The 23,061-nt window shown below is 50.2% G+C and overlaps 4 protein-coding genes across 7 annotated transcripts in view; 3 read left to right on the top strand and 1 right to left on the bottom strand.

Moving 5' to 3' along the window:
* LRCH2 (leucine rich repeats and calponin homology domain containing 2) overlaps nt 1-1,104 on the bottom strand; it is a 39,485-nt gene extending 38,381 nt beyond the window's left edge. For 2 of the 4 annotated variants that reach the window (XM_020795838.3, XM_072981312.2), the window contains exon 1: nt 328-1,102. In XM_020795838.3, the coding sequence (XP_020651497.3) occupies nt 328-1,099 (772 nt within the window). In that variant the 5' untranslated portion in view covers nt 1,100-1,102. Of the gene's footprint in view, nt 1-327 lie in introns of all 4 variants that reach the window. The other 2 variants (XM_072981310.2, XM_072981309.2) reach the window with 2 other exon arrangements.
* A 138-nt stretch (nt 1,105-1,242) lies between these two features.
* LOC110080134 (zinc finger protein RFP) lies at nt 1,243-8,065 on the top strand. The gene is made up of 5 exons (XM_072981314.2): nt 1,243-4,944; nt 5,095-5,346; nt 6,235-6,330; nt 7,257-7,475; nt 8,039-8,065. Exons 1-5 carry the CDS (start codon nt 4,930-4,932, stop codon nt 8,063-8,065), a joined length of 609 nt encoding a protein of 202 aa, XP_072837415.2. The 5' UTR covers nt 1,243-4,929.
* Nucleotides 8,062-12,165, top strand: LOC144583032 (E3 ubiquitin-protein ligase TRIM15-like). The gene is made up of 3 exons (XM_020795804.3): nt 8,062-9,181; nt 10,385-10,417; nt 11,086-12,165. Exons 1-3 carry the CDS (start codon nt 9,046-9,048, stop codon nt 11,577-11,579), a joined length of 663 nt encoding a protein of 220 aa, XP_020651463.3. The 5' UTR covers nt 8,062-9,045; the 3' UTR covers nt 11,580-12,165.
* Nucleotides 12,166-12,971: 806 nt separating this feature from the next.
* Nucleotides 12,972-20,584, top strand: LOC110080133 (UAP56-interacting factor). The gene is made up of 9 exons (XM_072981141.2): nt 12,972-13,137; nt 14,823-14,960; nt 17,214-17,356; nt 17,442-17,569; nt 18,174-18,231; nt 18,781-18,824; nt 18,940-19,014; nt 19,312-19,426; nt 19,568-20,584. The coding sequence occupies exons 1-9, from the start codon at nt 13,026-13,028 to the stop codon at nt 19,661-19,663; spliced, it is 909 nt and encodes a 302-aa protein (XP_072837242.2). The 5' UTR covers nt 12,972-13,025; the 3' UTR covers nt 19,664-20,584.
* The last annotated feature ends 2,477 nt before the right edge of the window (nt 20,585-23,061 follow it).

The raw sequence follows: 23,061 nt of genomic DNA, 5'->3' as shown, positions 1-23,061 counted from the left end.
TTCACGGGCAAGGGCCCCAATCTTAGGTTGGCAGCGCGCGCCTCCACCGCCCCCCCACACATCCGAAGGACCACCGGCCCACAAACAAGCACGACACGCCCAGAGACACGCTCTGCGGGGGTGGTGGTGTGGATGATAGGGCCTGTAGTCCGAGAGCTCCCTTGCGGGCCACGGGACACCCCGCCCGGCCCGCTTTGGAGGCTTTCCCGGGTGAGTAGCCCCCGCTCCACCCCCTCCCCCCACCGCCGCCTGACTGTCCTCCCCATCATCATCTTCCTCTTCCTCCTCCTCCCTCGCGCCCCTTCCCGTCCCGTGGCTTCCCCTCACCGGCCTGGGTGGTGTCGCTGAGGTCGTAGGCGGCCGTGAGGGCGGCGGCTCCGGCTCCGGCGGCGGGGAATTCGCGGAGCTTCCTGCCGCTGAGGCAGAGGATCCCGGAGCTGCCGGCCTCCTCCAGGGTCTTCTCCAGGCTGCGCCCGGCGTGAGGCGAAGAGGTGGACGACGACGACGAGGAGGAAGACCCGCCGCCGCCGCCGCCCGCCGAGGGGCACGAAGAGGCCCCTCCGCCTCCGCCGGCCCCCGCCGAGGCCCCTCCGGAGAAGGCGAAGGCCCCCCAGACGGGCCCGGGCCCCGGGTACGAGAGGGCGAGGTGAGCCGGCAGGCCCAGGCCGAAGAAGCCCGGGCCCACCTCGGCCGAGGAGGTGGAGGGCGGCGGCGGTGGCGGCGGAGGAGGAGGTGGCGGAGGAGGCGGAGGAGGCGGCGGCGGGTGAAGGAGGAGCAGGGGCGCCTCCGCCGCGCCTGAGGCGGCGCCGGGACCCCCGCCCGGCCCAGGCCCGGGACCCCCGCCGCCGCCACCACCACCGCCGCCGCCACCCCCGGCCGCGGGGCCTCCCCCTTGCCCGCCCGCCATCGACGCTCCACCGAGAGGAGGAGAAACGGGAGGACGAAGAAGAAGAAGAAGAAGAAGCCGCAGCAAGAAGAGGAACAGCGGCGGGCGGGCGGGCCGAGCCACCGACCGTCCCCTCAGGCAGGCGAGCAGGCGACCCAGTGCGCAGGCGCCGGGGGAGACAGGGGACACACGCGCGCGCGCATCCCCGCCCATGCGAGCGAGCGCGCGCGTCCCCCTCCCCTGGTGGGAAAAGGGCGGGGACGAGGCTCGTCCCTTTCCCTCCCTCCCTCCCTCCCTCCGCCTCCTCACGGCGGACAAAAGGGGGGCTGCTCGCCTCAGACGGGCCGCCCTCCCTCCGCTTGAGGGGAAGAAGAGGAAGGCGCCACCCTGCCATCCACCAACCCACGAACCCATCAATCCATCAATCAACCGAACAGAAGCATTTCATTGGGTTTCCTGCCGCCGGGATTCTTTCGAGGATTGCCGGAGTTTTCCCCTCAGCGTGGCGGGGACGGGGGGGGGGAAACCAGTCCTAAACAAACAAACAAACGAACGAACCAATAAATAAATAAATAAAGAGCATTTTATTGTGGGGTTTATTTTTTTTTTTGTCGCCGCGATTCTTCCTAGCATGAACTGACTTTTTCCCCCTCAGCGTGAGGGGGCTCCGTTGTCACAATAAATAAATAAATAAATAAATAAATAAATAAATAAATAAATAAATAAATAAATAAATGCCATTATATTTGTTTACTTAGTTCGTGTTGTTGTCCTCGTGATTCTTGTTCAGATCGGCTGGCTTTGGGGTTTTTTTCTTTCTTTCATGGCTCTGAAGGACGAACCGTCAGTGGGAATTGAATACACTACAAAACGAAGGTTATCACGCCCTCTTGCCCCTCATTATTACTGCGGGGCAACTAATTAATGGCGTATCTTGTGTTTTTTTTACCCCTTTTTTTAATGCCAGCTTCTGCTGGAACCGCCCGCACGTGGGAAATAAAATGCAACTTAAAGCTTCTGGCTTTCTAACGGTTCGGCTTTGTCCCTTGTCATTACAGCCACCACAAAAAAAAGAGAAAGAAAATGCAAAGAGAAGAAAAAAAGAAACTGAAAAAGAGAAAGAAAATGCGAAGAGAAGAAAGAAAAAAGACAATAAAAAAGAAATGCAAAGAGACACCACTTTTTTATTTTTGCTCGCGACACAGACACTAACAAATGAAGTAAAAGGGAGTGGGAGTACAAATTAAAATTAAAATACGACCTGCCCATGAATTAAAAAAAAAAAAACTAAAAGGAAAAGCCTGGCGCCATAAATACCTAGTGGACCTTAAAGAACAGCCCATTTTTCATCAGCTTTTGCAGACTTTAGCCCATTTCTTCACATTTATTTAATTTTTTTTTACATGAGGTCCTTCCTCAAACTGTTGTGTGAAACAAAATGTGTTGATATTTTAAGGTGTCACAAAACACCGTGTCATATTTTGCTACCCATCCTCCCGACAGGATCATTGTTTTCATTATCAACCTTGTTAACATCTCAGCCTGACCTACATTGCAGGGGTGTTGTGAGCAAAAGCTGTAGGGGCGCCAATTACGTCCGCTTGAGTTTACTATATGTATATATGACATAAATGCCACAAATAACTGTTTGTCAATGTCAGTTAAAACAAAAGCATGCCTTGCCACAGAGGTGGCATCCTGTGGCCCTCCACATCTGGTTGGACTCCAGCTCCCATTATCCTGACTGCCAGAAATCCAAAGCCAGCAACTCTGGAAGCTGCAACAATAAAAAAGCTATTTATTAATTTATTGGAGTGTTGTTTTTTTAACTTGTTGCATGGATAATACATGTTTTACAAACACTCTACATCACATCTCAAGCATATACACACTTTTTTTTGGTACACCTTTTTGATAATTGAAAGCATTTGAAAACTAACAAACACATCTTTTTCTGCTCCCTTTCAGCTTCTTTCATTTACAGTATTTTATTGCCGCTCAAGGGGGGGGGGGGGTAAAATATATGCACTTTCCAATGCTTTGTAAATAAATTATTTTTCCTTTTTGCTTTTTTTCCTTATAAATTCCTAACTGTTCCCTTTCTTCAGTTTAGTCACTGCTGTGAACTGTTTTTTTCCCCACACAGCTTCTATTTTTGTATTCACATTCATACTGTATATTTCTTTGCTCCTTCAATTTCATTTCTAACTGCTCACAATTGCTATTTTCCACATTTGGACATATTGTCAATAATTTTTCCCCTCACTGCCCATGTTTTGCTTCCTTCTGTGTCTTCTTTCCTTACATTTAGATGCACAATGTTTTCATCCTTATTCTTCTTATAATTTCCTTCACAGTGGTCTCTAATTTTTACTCCCTTTTTTGGTCTTTTCACAGGGACTGTTCCTTCTCTGGATTAATGGAGCCGGAAAGACCGAGTAGACTCTTTTTTTAATAGTCAAGGAGTGACAAGAATGCCTCCTTGTTAGGAAAATTACAGGCTAGGACAATAGATGTTTGGAGCAGAAGACTCGTCCTTTTTCCTTCTGCCTATCATTCTCCAGATCCTCTTAGGAAGGACACAGAAGGCAAACAAAATAATTAAGGTGTAGAGCAGACCGTGGCTGCAACTGGGGCCAAGCAAACCAGGGCTTTGACTCAAAGCTCCAGTATTTAGAGACTATGGAAATTTGCTTCTGGAAGGTTGTGCACCCACCATTTGGATTTACTGCTAGAAAGATGAACATTACAAGTCATTCCGAGATATTTGTAGCAGAAAGAAAAAATGTTTCTTTACTTACAGTTACCTGAAGTTACAGATTTGCATACGCTGCTTTCTTTTTACTGCACTCATACAACACTTAGCAATCAACCGAACAGATCAACAGCAAACAACCAACTACAATCCTATGACACAGAGGGGAGAAAGAACACTCAGCAGAGAGGCAGGCCTCTCTTTGAATTCAAAGGCTGGAAAGAATAGAGTAGATAATTAGTCCAGCCCAGACAAGTTCCCCCCAAGTTGCACAAACCGCCGGAAGCAGATGAGGCTGTAAATAAAACTCCCAACAGAATCGAGATGGCTTCTGCATCCTCTTTTCTGTTCATTCCTCCATGAATCTCATGTGACTCAAGCTTAAGTAACTAGGCAGTTAAGCCTCAGCCACCCCAAGCTGCTCATTGCAGCTCTCCGCTGGAGTAACATCTCTCAGCAGCAGCATTACAATCTTTCGGGTTGTATGGCAGAATCTATCCATATCAAAAAGTTCCATTTTCCACCCTCTTGTCTTCCACCCATTCCTGTGCCTTTTAACAGCGGCCTGGCCTCTGAAACCGATGCAGCTGGACTGCTTTTTAGCCCTTCTCCCCATGCCAAGAGGCTTCAGCTGCTACACGGGTGCCCTTAAAGGATCAGCAACCGACCCAATAACAAAGGTGCCGGCTGCAGAGCGGTTTGTAAACACCCACGTCCAGGAGGGCAAAGTTTCAATCCTGGAGAAATGAAGATGATGAAGCTATAGCCGGGCCCAATTCTGCTGAGTTTTTGTCATCAGCATGCACTGTGCACACTGTTTACACAGATCCATATATATTTCCCATTCAAAATCGAAAGAAACAAAACAAAAAAATGCCAAAACATGTGGTCCCTTAAAGAGCAATATGATTGAAATATCTATCTATTTATCGCTGTAAGGATACAGATGTTTTGAGTGCTGGGGGAAATTTTAAAAACAGAACCACATAAAGCTTGGCTTTTGAAACAGCAGCCCCACCAGTGTTCAGAAATCTGCAATTAAATGGGAGCCAGTGAAAATGCAGAGCCTGATGAAAAGGCTCATCAGCTAACAACCCTGGAGAGCCATTCTCCCCACATTGAGTGAATCAGAAGTTGGTGGAGGTGATCAGAGTAATTGATCGGAGCTCATTGGCTGAGAGAGGGAGTCTTGCTCTCTCCCAGTGTGTTTCCACTGCCCTAAAGAGGAAAGCTATAAGAAGGATGCTCAAAGGCTCTTCCGGATGGCCTCTGTTTGTGTGGTGGCAAAATGGACCATCTGCAGGTATCGGAGTTTCTTCCAGATGCATCCATGTGTTCCCTCTGCGTTGAGCTGTTTAATGAGCCGGTGACTTTAACCTGTGGCCACAATTATTGCAATGCTTGCATTGTACGATACTGGCGTGGATCTCTAAGAAACGTCTTTTGCCCGCAGTGCAAGCAGATCTTCGTGGAAGTAACCCTTAGGCCCAACAGGCAGTTGGGGAATATCGCGTGGATCATTAAGCAGATCCAGCAACAAGGTGGGGTGCCCGCAAGCCGCCGGAACCGGTGTGAGGTTCACCAGGAGCCCACCAAGCTTTTCTGCAAAGATGACTACGTTCTCTTATGCTCCAAATGTGAGAAGTCTAGAGTGCACTGCAACCACATTGTCGCTTCGGTAGAAGATGCTGCTGAAGAATACAAGGTATGGAGGTCTTGCTCCCAGCTTTGGGTTGAATGTTTTCAGGTCTCTCCTCGCGGGAGACAGATTAGAAGAGAGCAATGGTGTTGGGGAAAAGGACGCTGGCTTTTTAGCAGCCCTGCTCTTGGGAGAGGTTGGGTTGCCACATGACCAGGCAAAACCATCTTGGCTGGCTTCTGTGTCTTTAGAAGCCACCCAATGGCCTACTGTGGCTCACAATTGACTGGTCTTGGAGCAATAGTGGTGGATATAGTTGTTGGATAGCCATCTGCTGTTGAAACTCATTATTGTTTTGCATTTATATTCTGCTTTTCTTCTCTTGAGCATGCTTGCTTCCCCCACCACTCCTTTTTCTCACAATAACCCTGTGAGGTAGGGCAGACTGAGAAAGGAGGAGTAACCCAACCTCAGCCTCTGAGTTTCGTGTGTCTGCTGGGGCTTGAACCTATCTTTCCTGAGTCTCAGCCCAACACTCTGACCCAGTGCTTCCCAACTTCGGGTAACACCCATGTTCTTGGACTGCGACTCTCAGCCAGTCTGGGCTACTCTGCCTTGAGCAGCAGTTTAATATACTGGAAAATGTCCTCGTGTGAAAGCTGAAGTTAAAGATGCAGGAACCGAGGCTAAGGTTCCCCCAAATGGGATTCCCCCCCCCCGTCCTGGCAACAGCTTTTTTGGGAGACCACCCTAAGCCCTCACAAAGCTGAGATGAATGCTTTAGGGATAGGGTTCCTCCATTAGCAGGGGGTGAGAACTAGGACCTTTGGAAGTCCTTCCAGCCATACAGTTGGAAGGGATCTCTACGAAGTTGGCCCTCCAAATATCAACACGGAGCACTTCCCCACATTGCAATGATTCCTTTCCTCATTCATCATTTCCTCTTTCTTCCAGTATGAAATCAAAGTGTTCATAGATGTTCTGAAGCTACTCCGAGAGAACATACGTGAAAGTTTTTCTGATATGCGGGAAGAAAAGCGCAACCTTGTGGTATGTTTTTCTCACTCAGTCCTGGCATGTGTTGAGCGGGAGGCCTGTTTTGTCAGAGGGATTGTCTACAGACAACAAAATGCTGCTGGAATGTACACTTCAGAGAGATATGCACACCTCTCTCAGTCATATGTACACAAGGGCAAATGTACATATGTATGGACATCCCAGATTTAATTCAGCCAGAGTCTAAAGAACAACCTGTTAAGAGTGTCTTTGGGTTATACTGAAGCTTTCAGCTGCTTATCACGGCTGGTTGCTCTATAGCCCTTTCTCCCTTGCTCATCTTCAGCTCTATGAGGGCTGCCTTGACCAGGGCTGCCCCATAAAGGCTGGTACTGAGTGGCCTTTTGGAGCTAGCCTTCCTGTCTTCAGATCCAGCGCTCTCGCCATTTGTACCACAATACCTGATTCTGGTTCCTTTTTTCCAAAGAATTCCTGTCCCAAATTTAAGATGCATGTTTAATCCACACCTTATTTAGCATCAGTGTTTACCAAATAATGGATCAATATGTCTATTTCTTTATTTCTTGGGCCCAACCTGATTAAACATCTAGCTCAAAAATAAAAGGTTGTATGTATGTGTGTGTGTTGCAGCCTTACCCAGAAGCCCCCATCCTTTCATTCCAGCTATGGAGAAGCTGGCAGTAGTTAACTTAGTACAGTGTGTGTGTGGCACTCCACCTCCGTCACACAAGCAATCCCGGTGGTTCCCAACCTTGGGTCCCCAAATATTCTTGGACAGCAACTCCCAGAAATCCTGGTCCCTTCCTCTCTCTCCCCCTTAAAGTTCAATTTGGACCTTGCTCAGAAAAGTGTTCTTCCTCCCATCTGTTTCCATTCCTGATGCCGGCTTCTATCACGCCGTTCTTTTCTCTCCGACCATTTGTTTGCCTTTCCTAAGCCGTGTCTGTGTGTGTTTCAAGAAACTTGTAGATAACTTGGCCCAGACAATCAGCGTGGACTACAAGGAACTATATGACGTGGTGAGGGTGGTGCAAATGGAGCAAATGATTCTGGCCAAGGCGATTGAGAGGGAGATCGAAAGCGAATTTTCCAACCTCCTTAGGAAGCACAGCAGTATGAAAAAGTACATCCACGAGCTGGAGAAAAAGTGTGATCAGCCAGCTTGTCAATTTCTTCAGGTGAGAGGGCCGAACCGGTCTGTTTACGTGTGCCACAGAGCATCCGAGCTGAAGTGCGTTCGGGTTGCTATGACGGTTGCAGGTCCAAGCCCAAAGATAATCTATGCCCTCCCTCCTTCCTTCTCTCTTTGGATGGAAGAGACCAAAACTGAGCTACACTGGCCAACAGATGTTGGTGGACGGCCACTCCCGTCAGCCTTACCTAGCATCCCCAATGGGAGTCACCGCCCAGCCGTCTCTGGGCCAAATAGAGTAGAACATGAGCAGCTTCAGAACTAGCAAACTCTCCCTGCACATTATGTCCAATATATCTCTCGGATTTGGTGCCTTCTTCTGGACAGCTGTTGAAAGGCAACCTTAATGAAAATGGGGAGGGGGAAAAAGCTGGCTGGCCAGCCTAGCCACCTGCTTGCTTTGCCCAGGTGAGTGGAATTTCTGAGCCTCTTGCAAACTGTCCTTAATCTTTTGCTAAGTAGATTGGGCTGGAAACACACACACACAGGCACCCCCCCCTCTAAATGTTTCCTGAGAGTAACATCTTTCCCTCTCTTCTTTCCTTCCAGGGCATCAAAGAGATTATGAACAAGTAAGCCATACCCCTCCCCTGCTCCCAAGATATCTCCCTTATTGTATGAGGTCACTGAAATATAAATTGCCGTTCACCAATGAAAGATTATCAGGTTGTTTCATATTGAGCCAACTTATATATGCGAGATGCAGGCTGCATTCTTGGTTGATGGCGAACTCTTCCCCACATTTTTAAGGGTTGCAGGGCTGCATCCCCTGATTGACAGGAACCTAGTGGATAAGTGAGGCGTACACTTTATAATGAAATGGCTGTTATAACCTTGTAAGGTAGGGTAGTGTTATCCCCTGGTCACAAGGGATGGCTAAGCTGAGCCTAAGTCTGATTCAGGAAGCTCATGATGGTACCCACTGTTGTCCCTTTTGTATATGCCCAGGGGGTGCTGGGAGCATAAGGGACCTCTGCTTTCTCTCACCGTTGCTGTCTATGTCCCAATATTTGAGCGTGGTGCTGCAGGGTTGTATCTAGAGATTTTAGTCTTTCCTTGGTGGGCTCCTGCCCAAACACCAGCCAGGACCAGCTTTGAAGCTGGAGGAGATCAGGTGCATTCCAGACCCTATTTCTTTTATGAGAGCATCCATCCTAGTCTGCACAGAGCTTTCATGTCACCCTGAAATCCATACAGGAAAGTGCAGGTGTTACTCCATCTATAGGTGAAGCAGTTCTGGGATTATTCCTCCTATGTTGAAGAAAAAAAAAGACTCGTGGTGCATTGATGGGGCTTCTGCTTTCCATACAGATGGTCCTAGGTTCAGTTCCTGGAACCTCCAGATAAGGCTAGGAAGGAATCCTGGCAGGAACCCTGGAGAGCCGAGGCTGCCGGTCAGAGCTGGCAATGCTGGGCTAGATGGACTGAGAGTTTAACTTGGTAGGAAGCAGCTTCCTACATCAGAACTCGAACCATTAGAAGAGAATCTTCTCTCTTTTCTTTTCTTTTCTTTTTTGTTTTCTTTTCTTTTTTTGGCTCTTGATGGATGTTGACACATGTTGCCTTGTGTCTCCAGGTGCAGGGAAGAATCGCTGAACACCCCGGAATGTGCTCCTCCTGCCTTGAAGGAGAAAATGTGGGAGCTGGCTCTTGGGAATCTGTCCATTCAAAACACCCTGAAAAGATGCCGAGGTGAGGCCTTGGATAGGGCTGGCCAAAAGATAGGTGTTTATGCATTCAGCTTTATCCCAGTGCTGTGGGGCCAAGCAGCCCTGCCAGGCAGGAAAGTAACACATGCCGTTTTATGGGAGGAAAGCTCAAGGAAGGAACTAAGGAACGAAAGCTGCAATGCAGAGTTTGGAGAAGTTACTGTTTGGGACTATAACTGCACAAACCTCACTAGAACTCTGGGGTTTTGTTAGTTCAAAAATATCGTTTGCAGGTTCCGATGCAGTGAGACTCAAAAGGGCTTAACCCCGTGAGTTGTATGCAAGGCTGGCCGTCAGCACTCTGCTTCCGGTAGCCAACAGCCTGGGACCGGAGACTAAAAGCGAATTGTGCTCTTGGCCCAAATCCCAGTGCTCGCTCCCTGTGAAGTATGTGGGGAAACAGGCTTCGTTTGCATCACTGTCTGTCTGCACCTTTCCAAATTCTGAAAGAGGTGTTCATAGAATGGGCGGAAGCAGGAGCAGCACTTGAGAAATATCAGGGAAGGGAGGCGCACGCGGGCATTCTCCCTGTGAGGTGTTGGGGGAAGAAAATCCAGAAAGCAAAGAGGTGTTCCCTCACTCAGCTGCAGCTTCTGGGTGCAGGGAGGTATGGACTGAGCACAAGACGAGCTGGTGTGGATAAAACAGCATGAAACTGAGCTCTGCATACACCACTTTGAACTCACTGGAGCAAAGGAAGGCTATTAATCAAGCTCGTGCATAAAAATCATCCCCCGTTCTGCCTTTGGGTCCAGGAGGTTGTATCCTGTTCTCTGTTCCCCTCCAGCTCCTTCAGTAGAGCTGCCTATGGTTTGAACAGGGACTGGGAGTTTTGTGAGTCAAATTATACGCTAGCGAATGTGTCATCAGATATATGAAATTGCATTGGTGTTCCAGACTTGTGATCCTCGATGTGTAAGAAATCAGGCTGCAAATGACACCTGTGTTTACCTCTCAAAGGCCAATCAGAAAACAAATCAGGGTAATTTGCAACCTACAGGGAAAGCTGCTTTGTGGCAATTGTGTGCTTCCAGCTTTTGGGGAATTCGCTCTCCTGTTACTCCATCATGCATAATTTCACCCTGGGACCAGAGGGACACTGATGTGTAAATATGCTTGGATGGACGTTCCAGAGGTTCCTCTTGTCTTTCAAACTCTAGCTTTCAATTTTCTCCTCTTTCTCCAGATGCCTTGCCACTGAAGATAAAGACAGAAAGAGGTAAACATCCAGGCTGGAAAGATGAGAAGGACTGGAGGAGTAAGGAGAACAAGAGGGCTTAGTTAATTATTTGATTCAAGGGCTGAGATTTCAGGTGGCAACCCATCTTTCTGAAGCAGGACACAAGCCAGATGTTGAGCAGAAGGACTAGGCCCTTTCGTGACTGGCTGTAGATGGTGATGGTAGTGACGGGGATTGGAAGACCTGAAGCCAAATCTGGCTTTTCGAAGCTCCCAGCTCCGCTCACCTCCCAGGGCACCATAATCCGGAGGGTTCCCAGATTTTGTAGGGCTTTCTTGCCTGTTCTAAAAATTCAGTGTGCCTCTGCTGAGACTTGGTTGCCAGCAGTGAAAGCTTTATGCTAAAATTTGCAGATCTTTTGCCCCACAAAAGACCCTTCTTCTCTGAAATAGAATCCAGCTCTTGGATTGGATTGAAGGAACTTTATACTGACAGGGGGCAAGCATGTTTTTAGGTTTGCACTCAGGTCCGATTCCCTGACAGTCCGCCGGCATATTGCCAAGGGCTGGCAGTGACCGGTTCCTTCCCGATTTCCTGCTGTGTGACCCCTTGAGCCTCCATTCCCACCAAGCAAAAAAGGGAGGCTGAAGGACCTCCATCTTTTCTAAGCCGTTTTCTAACATGGACTTTCTCTTGGTTTCCCAAAGAGAACATAACCCTGGACCCCTTCACGGCCCATTCCCGGCTGATCGTGTCTGCAAGCAGAAAGATGGTGACGTACGATTCCTCATCTTGCACCCCGGTTTGCAGTCCTCTAGGTTTCGACACCACCCCTTGTGTGCTCGGGTGTGAGGGGTTTTCCTCGGGGAGGCATTGCTGGGAAGTCGAGCTGACCTCAGAGGGAGAAGGCTGGGCTCTGGGGGTTGCGAAGGAATCTGTGCAGAGGACGGGAGAAGTGATAGTTGGCTTTGACCAGGGAATCTGGGTGCTTCAGCCCGAGGACTCCGCTCTGCTCCAGCACAAAGCAGGCACCTTCAAGATCCGCGTTTATCTGGACTACGAGGGAGGGTGCCTGGAATTCTTCCATTCCCCTTCCAGGGAGCTGATTGCAACGATGCCCTATATTACTTTCCTCGGAGAAAAAATCTTCCCCTTCTTCAGGCTGGCGACTTCGAACTGTCAGATAAAAGTTTGCTTTTGAGGTCTCTGGGAGATCCTTTAACGGAGGGGTCCCGATAGATCGATGTTGGTCAGTCCAGCCCCTGGGCACTTTTGGCCCAAACTCAAGAAGCATAAAAGCAAGGGGGGAGGGGAGGGGAGGTATACAAGGGGAAGGAGTCTAGAACGAAGAGGGGGGGATCAGCACATGCAACACTAGACAGGAGGGAGTGTCTCAAGGGAAGGAGGACAGGGTCAGGGCAGAGTCAGACCTGGGGGGAAATGGCTTAATGGATGAAATGCTTTTGGTATCTCTGAGGTTAACCATTTTTCCATGTGTTGCCTCCCACCTCTCAATACTGTGACTTGTTTTTAAGGGTGCAAATAAATAATAAAGCAGTTGAACATTTATCGGAAGGCATTGCAAGGCTTCCTTTCTTCCTTGAGCAAGACTATTGCAATTTTAGGCCTGGCGCATGGAAAACCAAGAGCCCAGGGGTGCCCCGAACCAGTGAATGAGGGTGTGTGCAGCTGGCCGAGGAACCCTGCAGAGGAGGGCATGTGGGTTACCTTTTTTGCTGCGAGTCCCAGCTGCTTTCCTTCCAGCTCAACCAGAATCCAGAGCCTTTCAGCCCCTGTGTTGACCTCCACGGCGCTGATCCAGGAATTTAGTGTATCCCCCACTGTTGACCCAAGTGTCACCTGGCGGCTGTGTGTCAGTGGCTGGGGTGGGGGCGAGGGGTGGGCTTCAAGAGGACCCCAGCCAAATCTAAGCTACGGCATTGTGATGGGCGTCCAGGATCTCGCCCTCATCAGGACAAGGAGCCTGCTAATTCAATCGCACGGCAAAGCGGCCGGTCCTGGTGCTTCACCCCTAAGATGCGAGCGGAGGGCCCACGAGTTACCCCTGCCGGACCGTCTGCTTTGCAGAGTAAGCAGCCTAGCGGGAGCACCGGACTGCGCCCCGGCCGCGGGATGCTGGGACATGTAGTCAAAAACAAACAAACAGTCAAACGCTCCCGACGCGCTCTTGCTAAGGTACTTTCTGCATCCTTGGCCGCTCCCGCGCTGGCGGCGAGATCGTGGGAACAGGGAAGGCAGCTGTCCCCGAGTCGCGCTGCGAGGCCGGCAGGACGGGACCCGGTGGTCGCTTAGGCGAGGGGACCGAGACCCCGGCCCGGGACTCCCGCCGCCCCTCCGCTCCGCGACCAGACGTCGGGCCCCGCCGGAGCGCCGAACGCGGCCGCGGAAGTTGCGCGGTGCCTGTCCAGAGCCGAGGCGGCGGCGGGGGGGGGGGGCTTGTCCGGGGCTGGGGGGCCAGGCGGGCTCCTCGGGCGGCGGGGAGGGCCCTCGGTTCGCCCTGCCCTGCCCTGCCCGGGCCTGGCCTCTCCGCGCCCGCGCGGACCCGATGGGCAGGCGGGGAGGCTGGCGACGCGCGCAAGCACCCGCGCCCTGCGCGCCCCCGCCGGCCGGCTGGTCCCCCGAGGCCATGGAGACGCCGAGCACCGGGCAGGACCTCGCGGCGGGCGCGGCGGCGGCGGCTGCCGACGGGGCGTCAGGATCGGGCCCAGCGGGCGGGGAGGCGATCGATCTCTCCCTGGGTAGGTGCTGCCCACCCACCCACTCCTGCCTCTCCCCGGGGAAGGGGGCCCCGCGCGGCCGGCTTTGCACCGGCGCCGTCCCGTCCCGTCCCTCCCGGGGCTCTGGGGAGGGAGCGCGGGCAGGGGCTTAGCCAGGGCGGCCCCCAAAGCCGGGCGCACGAAGGGACCGGGGGGGGCACGCGGAGGGTGTGGAGGAGGCCCCCCGGTTGGCCCAGCACCCCTCCCGCGTCCGAAACCGGACCTTTCTGGGGGCCCCCAGCTTCCCCCCCCAATGGCCACGCCACTCCGCCTTCCTCTTTCTGCCCCTTCCACTTCACAGCTGATGTCACTTCTGCCCCCCCCTTCCAGCCAGGGCCCCTTTCTCCTTAGAGGGAGCTTGGAAAAGTTGCTTTTCAACAGGGCTCCCGGGGGGGGGGGCGCTTTGGTCTGTCCCGCTCCAAATAACCCCCCACACCCCCAAAAACAGCAGGAGGGAGATCTGCAGAGAGGTGGAGGGTTTTTTTGGGGGGGGCTTCAGCTAGACCAAGGAGGGGGAGTTAACCCCAAGCCCAGTCTCCTGCCCCCTCGAGCCCCACAACTAAGCAAGACCCTCCGAAAGAGGCCCCCGGGGCCAAAAATAGAGCTGGCCCTGCCTCCCATGCCCAGGCTATTTATGGCGCTGACGGGGAAGGCAAGTCATTTCCCTGGCATGGCACGCTTTGGTCAAGTCAGCAGGCTGGAAATACACACATCCCCCCCTGGATTAATCTAAAAGAGAGCGCTCTCCCTGTCCTCTCTGGGCCGGCAGGCTGACTCGGCTCAGTAAATTCCCCACCGACCGAGCCAATGCTGCAAAAATCTCTCCAGTGCTCTCCGTCTTGCCCCACACCCGTGGCTGTTTTCCTTTGACACCCTTAATCCCTGAGGTTGTGGCCACTTAGTGGGCTCAGGAGCAGGGTGGAGCCAAGGGAAGGCAGAGACGCCTTCCTCCCTCAATCCTGAGACTACAACCCAGTGGGAGCCTCCTCCTCTGGAGGGAAGAAATGGACAATTCGGGGCAGTCAAAAGACACTCCTGTTACAGCAGTTCAACTGTGGAACTCTCTCCCACTGGATATGGTCCTGGGCCTCAAGAAAGGCAACTTGGAAAGGGGGATTCAATAGATAAGGCTGCCAACAGCTACCCCACTGCTGTCCGCAGGGCTTTTTTCAGTGCAAACGTGCAAACCAGCATGTTGGTGTGCTCTGTGTGCATCGTGTTCGCCCTGGCAACACAGTGTGCTTAACGGTGTAGTGTATATTAACATAATAAATATAGTTGGGATCCCGTCTTCCGCCACCCTCCACAGAAAGACACCCATGACAGCTGTTCGGCTTCCTGTCTCAAAGGCAGGGCCCAGGGATTTTCGGGTTGGCTCTTGTCTCCTCTTGCTGCTCGTTTGAAATGTCTCGGCCGCAGCTCTTTGTATATAAATGTCTAAAGGAACTGCTTGCTGTGTTGATGTTATCACGGCTTGATATTGTTAACAGACTTGTCAGTATGTTTTCCAGTCCCTTGAATGTCTGATACGATTCAGGTGAACTGCAGTGACTGAATCGCTGCTCTGTGTCACGGTCCCGCTTGTGTTATTCACATGGGACCGGCTTGAATCTGTGCGTCGCGGTGGAAAATGCGACCTACGGCTGAAATGAGTGTGATCCATTTAGATGACATCATAAGGAATAACAAGAAGGGGCAAACGAACCCGAAGGCGAGGAGATGGAGGCAGCCTTTCCAGAACAGGATTCCGGCATTCGGCAACGGAAGACCTGGATTCCGGAGCTGGGGGCCACGGAACCTGTCAGGTACGCTTGGGACAAGAGTAGGGCAAAAGGGAGTCGAGAGCCGGAGGGATCCAGCAACAGCAAAGGAAGCAGAGAGAGGTAGTTGGCTTGGTGTCCTGAGACACCAACCCCCTTTTCAGCATCATGCAAATACCGGGGGGGGGGGGCTTTTTAACTGGAAACACAGAAATTAAAATTCCAGGCAGCTGACAATGAAGGCATGCAGATGTAGTTAAAATGCACAGTGAATGAAAGCATCAAAAACACAAAACACAATGAAAGCGCATGTGCACCAATAACAGAAGAACAGGCCGGCTACCTGGTTAAAAGCCCCTTCTGCAGCAGGTGAGGTCATTTGCCAAAGGTCAGCCTGATTAGGAGGGGGGCAGGTGAGCCTCCCTTGGGAGCGAGTCCCACGGCTTGGGTTCAAACACAGAGAAGACCCCTTTTCGTGGGAGGGTCTGATCTGCCGAGAAAGGGCTGGCGGGTCTTCCACCTGCTTCAGCACCTGAACAGGTTATGCACTTAGAGAAGGAATTGAGGTGCGGCAGTTGCAAAATCATTAAGTTGTGTATAAATAGGCTGATTTTGATACAACGCTCCCCTTCCTTCTTGTTTTGATAACTTAGCAAACTTCTCTCTCTCTCTCTCTCCACATCTTTGCTGGAGGGAAGCAAATAAAGAAGTTGTCTGTTGTCTGTGCACAAAGTCACACACAAATAATGGGTGTCTCATAGGGCCCAGCAAGCGAGTTACAGCCTTGGCCAAGATACACTCCATGGTCCCCTATCTTCCTGACACAGGCTGAGACCTTAAATGCACTTGACAAAGGGGTAAATCTTGTTCGGCTCAATAATAAAATGTCTGTCAGAACGCAGATCCAGAGGGGCGCTGAGAGTAAGCCCAAAGGACTTAAGCTAACACATATTTGCTCCATTCTCTCTCTCTCTCTCTCTCTCTCTCTCTCTCTCTTTGAGACTTCCAAATACATGCCTCAGTTCCCCACTTTTATAAATTCCTAGGATCTGCCGCTTTTCTAGCTGTTTTGGCAACTTTCACAAACATCCAATTGTTTGTTTGTTCAATGGTTTCAGATATGTCCCATAGCTCCCGGCTACAGAGAATCAAATCCCCGAAGAATGTTATCTGTGAAAGAGGTGGAGAATAACTTGGTTTCCTCTGCTCAGCAGTTCCACATTAGCTTCCTGAAAACTGCGTGAGAAAAGGATAAAATGGTGTTTATAGCTGGGTGTTTCAAAGGCAGAGTTCTTCCACCAGGAATAGCTATCAACTGACATGCCAACCTGTAATGAATGGGGAGGGAGCATAAATGCAAAGGGAGACAACAGGAACAATAAAGACAGGAGCAATTCTGAGAGTGCAACTGTGCACATGTCTTTTGAAAGAAACAATAATGTCTCCATAAGCTGGAGGAGAGAATTTTCATAGACGACACACACAGAGAAATCCCCCTGCTTTAACAAATGGCCTGCCCATGAATTAGCAGAACAATTTGTCAAGCTTCAGCTTGGGAGGGATAAGATGATCTGCAGGGGAGAAATGAAGCCTTGAATCAATGCTGGCTTTCTTTTTTTCTTCTGCAACCATTTCCGCTCAAGTAAAGGATCTTTGCATCCGATATGATACGAAGAAATGACTGGGATTCCCCCGATACAGGGAACAAGCAGCACCCTGAAACCGTAGTCCAGATCAGGAGGTGGCTCTGAACCCCTTGTGTCTGAGAAATACAGTACAGGGGAATTGCATATGCCTAGTACAGAAGGCGATGGACTCGTTCAGATCTCCACGCAGTCGTGAAGCTGACTGGGCCACCCTCGGGTAGCTGTTGTGTCTGAGCCAGAAATGGGATTTTCTTCTGAGCTTTTAGTGTTCAGGCTGAAGAAGAACATCAGTAACATGAGGTTCACCCCCCAAAAAACACCCCTTAAAATCCTCACTCAAAACAAATTAAACCATGCAACGAGTTAGTAAACATCTAATTAGCACGAACAGCAGATACCCAAGAGACAGTGCAGTGTAATGGTTAGGGTGTTGACTGAAAGCTCAAAAGACCTGGGCTCAAATCCTCATTTGGCTGTGAAAATCTATGAGTGACCTTTTAGCCAGCCATACTCTCTCAGCCTAGCCGACCTCCCCAGCTGGTTGCATGCAACCTTGGACTCTCTGAAGGGAAGGTGGGATGAAAACACAGAAAATAACCAGCCTGTTTTCCATGCACAGAGTCATCCCTTAATAATATGTGTTACTTCTTAGGACCCAACCGGTTTCGAGGGGGCTTCGGGAAGCAGCCATTTTACAAGAAGCGGTTTTGGAACGGGGGCACCAGACCGGGCCAGAGCGCGCCCCTCGGGCCAAGCGGAAGGAGTCCACTCAACCGGCCTGCATCGGCACAGCAGGTAGGGCCACGGCAGCATGGGGCACCCTCCCCCGTGCCTCTCTTTCAGGAGTGGGGAAGATGTGAAAGGTGTGGGTTATTTCTAGGGCACGCAGCAGGATGCCACCAAGGTTAGCAGCGGAGGTGAGGATGGAGCAGCAGCTAAAACTCCGCAGGGGCCATCCCCACGCTTCAAGCAGTTCAGAAACCTAGGAGGACCTCCACCAGCCCAAAGGTAAGACAGGGGAAAAAAAACACAACAGCCTGGCCCATCGATAAGCGGGGAAGGGGGGAGTTAAATTTCTTCTTCCCCCCTCCAAAAAAAATCTATACATCAGCCCTCCTACAAGCTGATAATTTCCAGATGTGCTGGACCACATCCTCAGCTTTCCTCGTGCAATGACGCATCCTTTGGCCATGCCTGGAGAGAATGATGGGAACTGTAGTGAACACAGTTTTTTTTTGTTTTTGTGGGAGGGCAAATGCCTGAATCCTCTAGCCCAGTGGCCCCCAGCCTTGGGCCTCCAGATGTTCTTAGACTACAACCCCCAGAAGCCTTCACCACCAACTCTGCTGGCCAGGATTTCTGGGAGTTGAAGTCCAAGAACATCTGGAGGCCATGGTTGGGGACCACAGCTCTAGCCAACACGGTCATTGGATATGACAATTGTTATGTCAAGGCTCCAGGACTTCCTGCCCTTCCAAATTTTGAGATGTTTTCTCCGTTGAAAACTCAAATGACCAGCACTGAGCGTTTCTCAGTTCCAATTTTCAAATTTAGGAAAGGCACCTAACCTTTTGGCATTCTTACAGATTTTTTTTGTTTTTTTTCCCCATAGCAACAGGCCTTTCCGAAACAATCAAAGGCAGTCCAGATTCAACTTCAGCCGGCGACAAGTGAGTGCTTTGTATACTCCTTGTATACTCTTGATGGAAGTTTGGAATTTTAGGGTCCTTACCCTTTGAAATCCATAATTAAATGTGGAGCTGTAAATAAAACCCCATTTAATATTTATACGGGGCTAGTTCAGCGCTTAGCTGTCTGGAGTTTGGTTCCCCCAGGTGCCTCTCCGGAGAGGAGAGCCAGCCTGGGTGGCCTTGGGCAAGTCACAGAGTCTGAGAAGAAGGGAATGGGGAATGACCTCTGAGTATACACCTAAACGTCCCCAGATGGGGTCATCATCCGTAGGAATTGACTTGACGTCACGTAATTGATTAATTCAATCAGAATGCAATTATCCATATAGACCCACTGAAAGTAATATAAATGTTTGTCTAAACTTAAGCCCCATTGATTTCAGTGGGTCTCATCAGGACTAAGGTCTGCAGCCAGTCCATGGCAATTTCTCCCCAAGCTCGTAGGCTCTACCCCTAAAAATGTATCCGTGAGGTTTTTGCTTTTCTGGAAAATAATGTTTGTGTCTCCTGTTCCCCATCTTCTTACAGCAAGCAATGTTCCGCATAGAGAGGAGACCATCAGGGAGGCAAAGGTGAGCAGGGGGGTCGAGGAGGCAATTCTGTGTTAAAGTCTGAGAATAAAGAAACAAGTTGAACTATGTGGTCCGTCTTAGCAACTACGTTGACTGGTTTCATTCCTTACGGCAGGTGGCAGCCGCAACCCAATTTGGGGGCAGTCTTGACTGTTTCGGTGTCCAACCTCCAAGCAGGTCAAGCAAATATGTAAGTGTCGCAGCCTTGAACAGTCTCTGTTCTGCCATCTCTCCCCAATTTTGTGTGTCTAGATTTTTTGGGCTGCTGGGATCTCTGGGCGGTTGCCGTTTTCAATACTTCACTTCTTTCTGTGTCCTCCTGTGAAGAGGAGAAGAAACCCACTGGGAAATGAGAATAACACACGGCCGTATAAGAGGCCTTCTGACGAATGCTCCAGCTTGAGCTTTGGGGAGCCTCCAGACTAGGGTGGGGTGCCTCGGGTCCTGGGCCCGAATCTCAGCAGAGCATCTTCTGTGCGTTTCACAGCCCCAGAGGAGCCCAGCGCCCCTTCCTGAGAGGGAGAGGCACCCCGACCAAGACAGCCGGACGCCAGCCGAAAGGGGTGCCCCTGAGATTTAACTTCCGTGCCATGGCTAACCAGGTCAGTGCTGAGAACCCAGAACAACGAGGGTTCAGGGAGCCCATCCTGTTGGGTTGGGCTCGGCTCACTTACTCTCAGGAAAGAGGCCTTAGACACGCCACCTTCCGTGTGTTAATGGGTTTCATTTTGTTTACTCCTTAGACTAGCCTGACCTTGAATGAAAGGTTCTCCGGGCTGAGGAACAAAGGCCGTTTCACATCATTGCAAGACACAGGCCGGATGGTCACTCTGCCCTGACGCTACCCTTGGAGGGAGCTGGACCACTCTGGAACGGAGCTGGCGTTTGAAGCCACATGTTTTTCCGCTACTACCTGGGAGGTGGCTGTGGGGACACCTAGACGCCAAGTGACCGACTAACACCAAAGGGACAACTTCTGTCCACACCCCTGGGTATTCCTCCCCACTGTGGATGTCTTGCTCACCCAGTTTGCAGGAAGGCTCCCTGTTTTGATCTATGGCGTTTGCTCTACGATGCATTGAAGTTTGACTCAGTTTTGCCCCCAAGCTTGTTAGGATGTTGTTGGGAAGCCGTAAGGTATAAAAGATCTCCCAGACTCCATCAGAGGAGAAGCCTTTGTCCTCAAGCACAAGTAGAGGTGTGAACAAGCAAAAAAAAATTATAGGATTGTAGATTTGCAAGGTGATCCTAGTGGTCATCTAGACTGACTGCCTGAGGTGCCAAGAAACACACAGCAGAATCCCGCCTAGTAAACGACCATCAAGCTCTGTTTAAACACGGCCAACGGGGAAGAGCCCACCACTTTTCCACCAGAACCATCAGGACAGTCTTCCTACTGTTGAGTGAGCGTCTCTTCTTTTGTGACGTGAAGACATGACTTTGGGGCCCTATCCTCGGAAGCAGTGGAAAAGACACCTGCTCCTGCTCCATCTTCCAGAAGGCAGCCTTTCAGATATCGGGGGGGGGGGGAATAGATCACCTCTTGGTCTCCTCCAGGCAAAACGTGTTGATGCAGCAGAGTGTTGATGGGAAGAGGGGAGCAGAGCATGACTTTCCTTGTGCCTTATTGCTGATGACGTGAAATCTGGATCCCTCTCCTGCCCTGCTCCTCCTGGGGAGAAAGCCCCTCTACAGATTTGTGTTGAAGATTTTATTTTGAATGAGTTATAGCCGACTGAATAAAACCTTTTAGAAGCTGAGATACTGACTTGATTCTTGGCAGCAAAAATAGGTACCGGGGCTGAAGTTTACAAGCCACTGTTCTGCTAACGAGAAGGAAACAAGTTTCGATGGCCGATGAGTTGGGGGCAGGGCTGTATGCATGTCTACAAGGACATCGTTTGATCATACTCAAGAGCAGGGCTTGGAAGAGCCATGTCTTCAGACCACGGCTTCCAGAATAACCCAGCTGGTAGGCATATGAGGGTTCCAGTCCAAAGCGGTACTTTTTTTTCCAAGTTCTGCTCGAGTGGTCAATCTGTAGGTGTTCTGGACAGCAGTTTTAAAATGCCCAGGTTCCTTTTCTGTACGCATCCTCAGAACTTTTCTTTTTGCAAAGTTGCGAGGTCCCAACTAGTGAAGCCTCCTGCCTTTATAATTCTGTTGAACACAGCATGTCTGTGCTGGAAGTGAAGCCAGCACCAGAGGGCGGTAGGTGCTGGCCGTTGAGTCAAGCTTCCTCCCTAGTGCCACCGGCTGGTGCTAGCTTCCAGGAAAGAGGATTTAAGTTCCAGCTGGAAAACCTAGTATTTCTCCCCTAGTGGCTCTTATCTGACCCGGCTAGGTTCAGACAAATGATTTTCAGGCTCCCTTCCATTGAGACTCTTCCGTACTGTGCAGAAATGTTGCACAAAAGGTAGCACAGGAGGTAGATTTGCAACCGAAAAAGAAGCACTGCATTTTCTGGCAGGACTTGATACTAATAGTCACCATTATACATTGCTTGGAAAGGTGAGAATAAAAAGAAAAGGAATCCTTAGCAGATCTAGGGGTGGGTATTGCAACCTGGTGCATCCCCTCGCCTCTAATTTATAGTGCCCTTATGAAAGAACGACCTCCAAAGTGGCCAGTTCTCACCACCCTACTCCTCTCTTGTAGACTCAAGACGGCGGCTTCCATTATGGGCTGAACTCATCTCATATTTGGTCTTCCTCTTTTTCTTCAACGGTTCCTACTTTAAAAACACTAAAGTTTTTTTCCTATGTGAATCCTCTGAACTTTTTTCTTTTTTTTCTTTTTTATTGCAAAGCTGCAACCTCCGGACCAGAGTTGTCTCCTCCCTTTATAGTTACGCTGCATGCCATGCGTCTGTGCTGGAAATGAAACAGCCGCCAGGTGGCAATAGGGGCCCTTGGTTACTAGACGCCTTCTTTAATCTTGGTTGCAGCAGGGAAGTGAGTTGCTAACAAGCCAAAGAATAGCTGGCTACAATTTAGTCACTGCTGGCTAATGAATCATATACATTGTAATTGCAAAGTTCCTCTTTAGTTTTAATGAATAACACTTGATTTATTAAAAGTAACTATAGTTACTTTCAAAATTTGTTTTCAAGGGCATTTTTTCAGGCACTTTTCAATCTTTCTGCTTTTGTTTTATCAATCCTAAATGGGAAAGTAAATACTGCTTAGTTTGGTCTTGTGGAGTTGTTTACATATTTCTAAGATGCAAATATTAGAAATGGCATCAGAATCAAAGCAATCCTGGTGCTCAAGTTCCTTTTTTGGACTCCAGCCAGCATGGTGAGCATAAAAATTTTGGTGGCAAAGAATCACCTGTTCTTTCTAAACTCCGAATGCAGTCCTATTGCACACTCCTGCAAACATTTGTAGCATTAATTTGCAGTATATTTAATTTTCTCCCTTAAGCGTTCAGGGTAGGGAGGGGTTAGAGATCATTGAAAAACGGATGGGAGTTAGAAAAAATCAGCAGTGCTCTCAGGAAGACCAGTAGAGTCAGCTGAAGAGAAGTGCTTGGACAGCTCACTCGGTCACATGTTGTTCTTACTCTCCTTCCCATGACCATCCCGTCCTTAAGTTTTTCCAGTGTGTTCTTGACTGCTTCAAAAAAACCCACACATTTTTAATCCCTTAGAAAGAGTGGCAGCCTCTGCACTCAGCCCCCTTAAAAATGGCCCGGATAACTGGCTGAGTTTGGTCTCACCCTGTCCCCGCTCCACCCCAGGGAAAGAACAAAGAGCTTGCCATGTTTAGTTGTTAAGTCATGTCCGACTCTTCGTGACCCCATGGACCAGAGCACGCCAGGCCCTCCTGTCTTCCACTGCCTCCCGGAGTTGGGTCAAAGTCATTGTTGGTTGCTTCCGTGACACAGTCCAGACATCTTGTCCTCTGTCGTCCCCTCCTAGCTCTAATCATATCCTGAAATCCCACCAGGTCCTTAGAGAATTCATTCTTAGCACAAACGGTTCGCCATTGTTCCTGGAGGCAGCCATCAGCAAACCACCGTGTAAATAATTCAGCAGTGCTGGCCGAGAAAAGCATCTGATGGAAAACAAAACAGGTGCCCTTTCCCTCCACTGCTGATATGGAAGGGGATGCTCACAAAGCAAACATCGTACAGTCTTGACCTGAAACTCTGTGTTAGCCAGTCCAGTTGCCTGCATTGAAAGCCCCATCTTGCTTGTTTGCTTGTCTTACAGGTGATGTGATCCCTGGGGGGG

Source organism: Pogona vitticeps, chromosome 11, assembly GCF_051106095.1.
Source record: "Pogona vitticeps strain Pit_001003342236 chromosome 11, PviZW2.1, whole genome shotgun sequence".
Classification (NCBI taxonomy): domain Eukaryota; kingdom Metazoa; phylum Chordata; class Lepidosauria; order Squamata; family Agamidae; genus Pogona; species Pogona vitticeps.
This window is presented reverse-complemented; position numbering and strand designations above follow the sequence as displayed.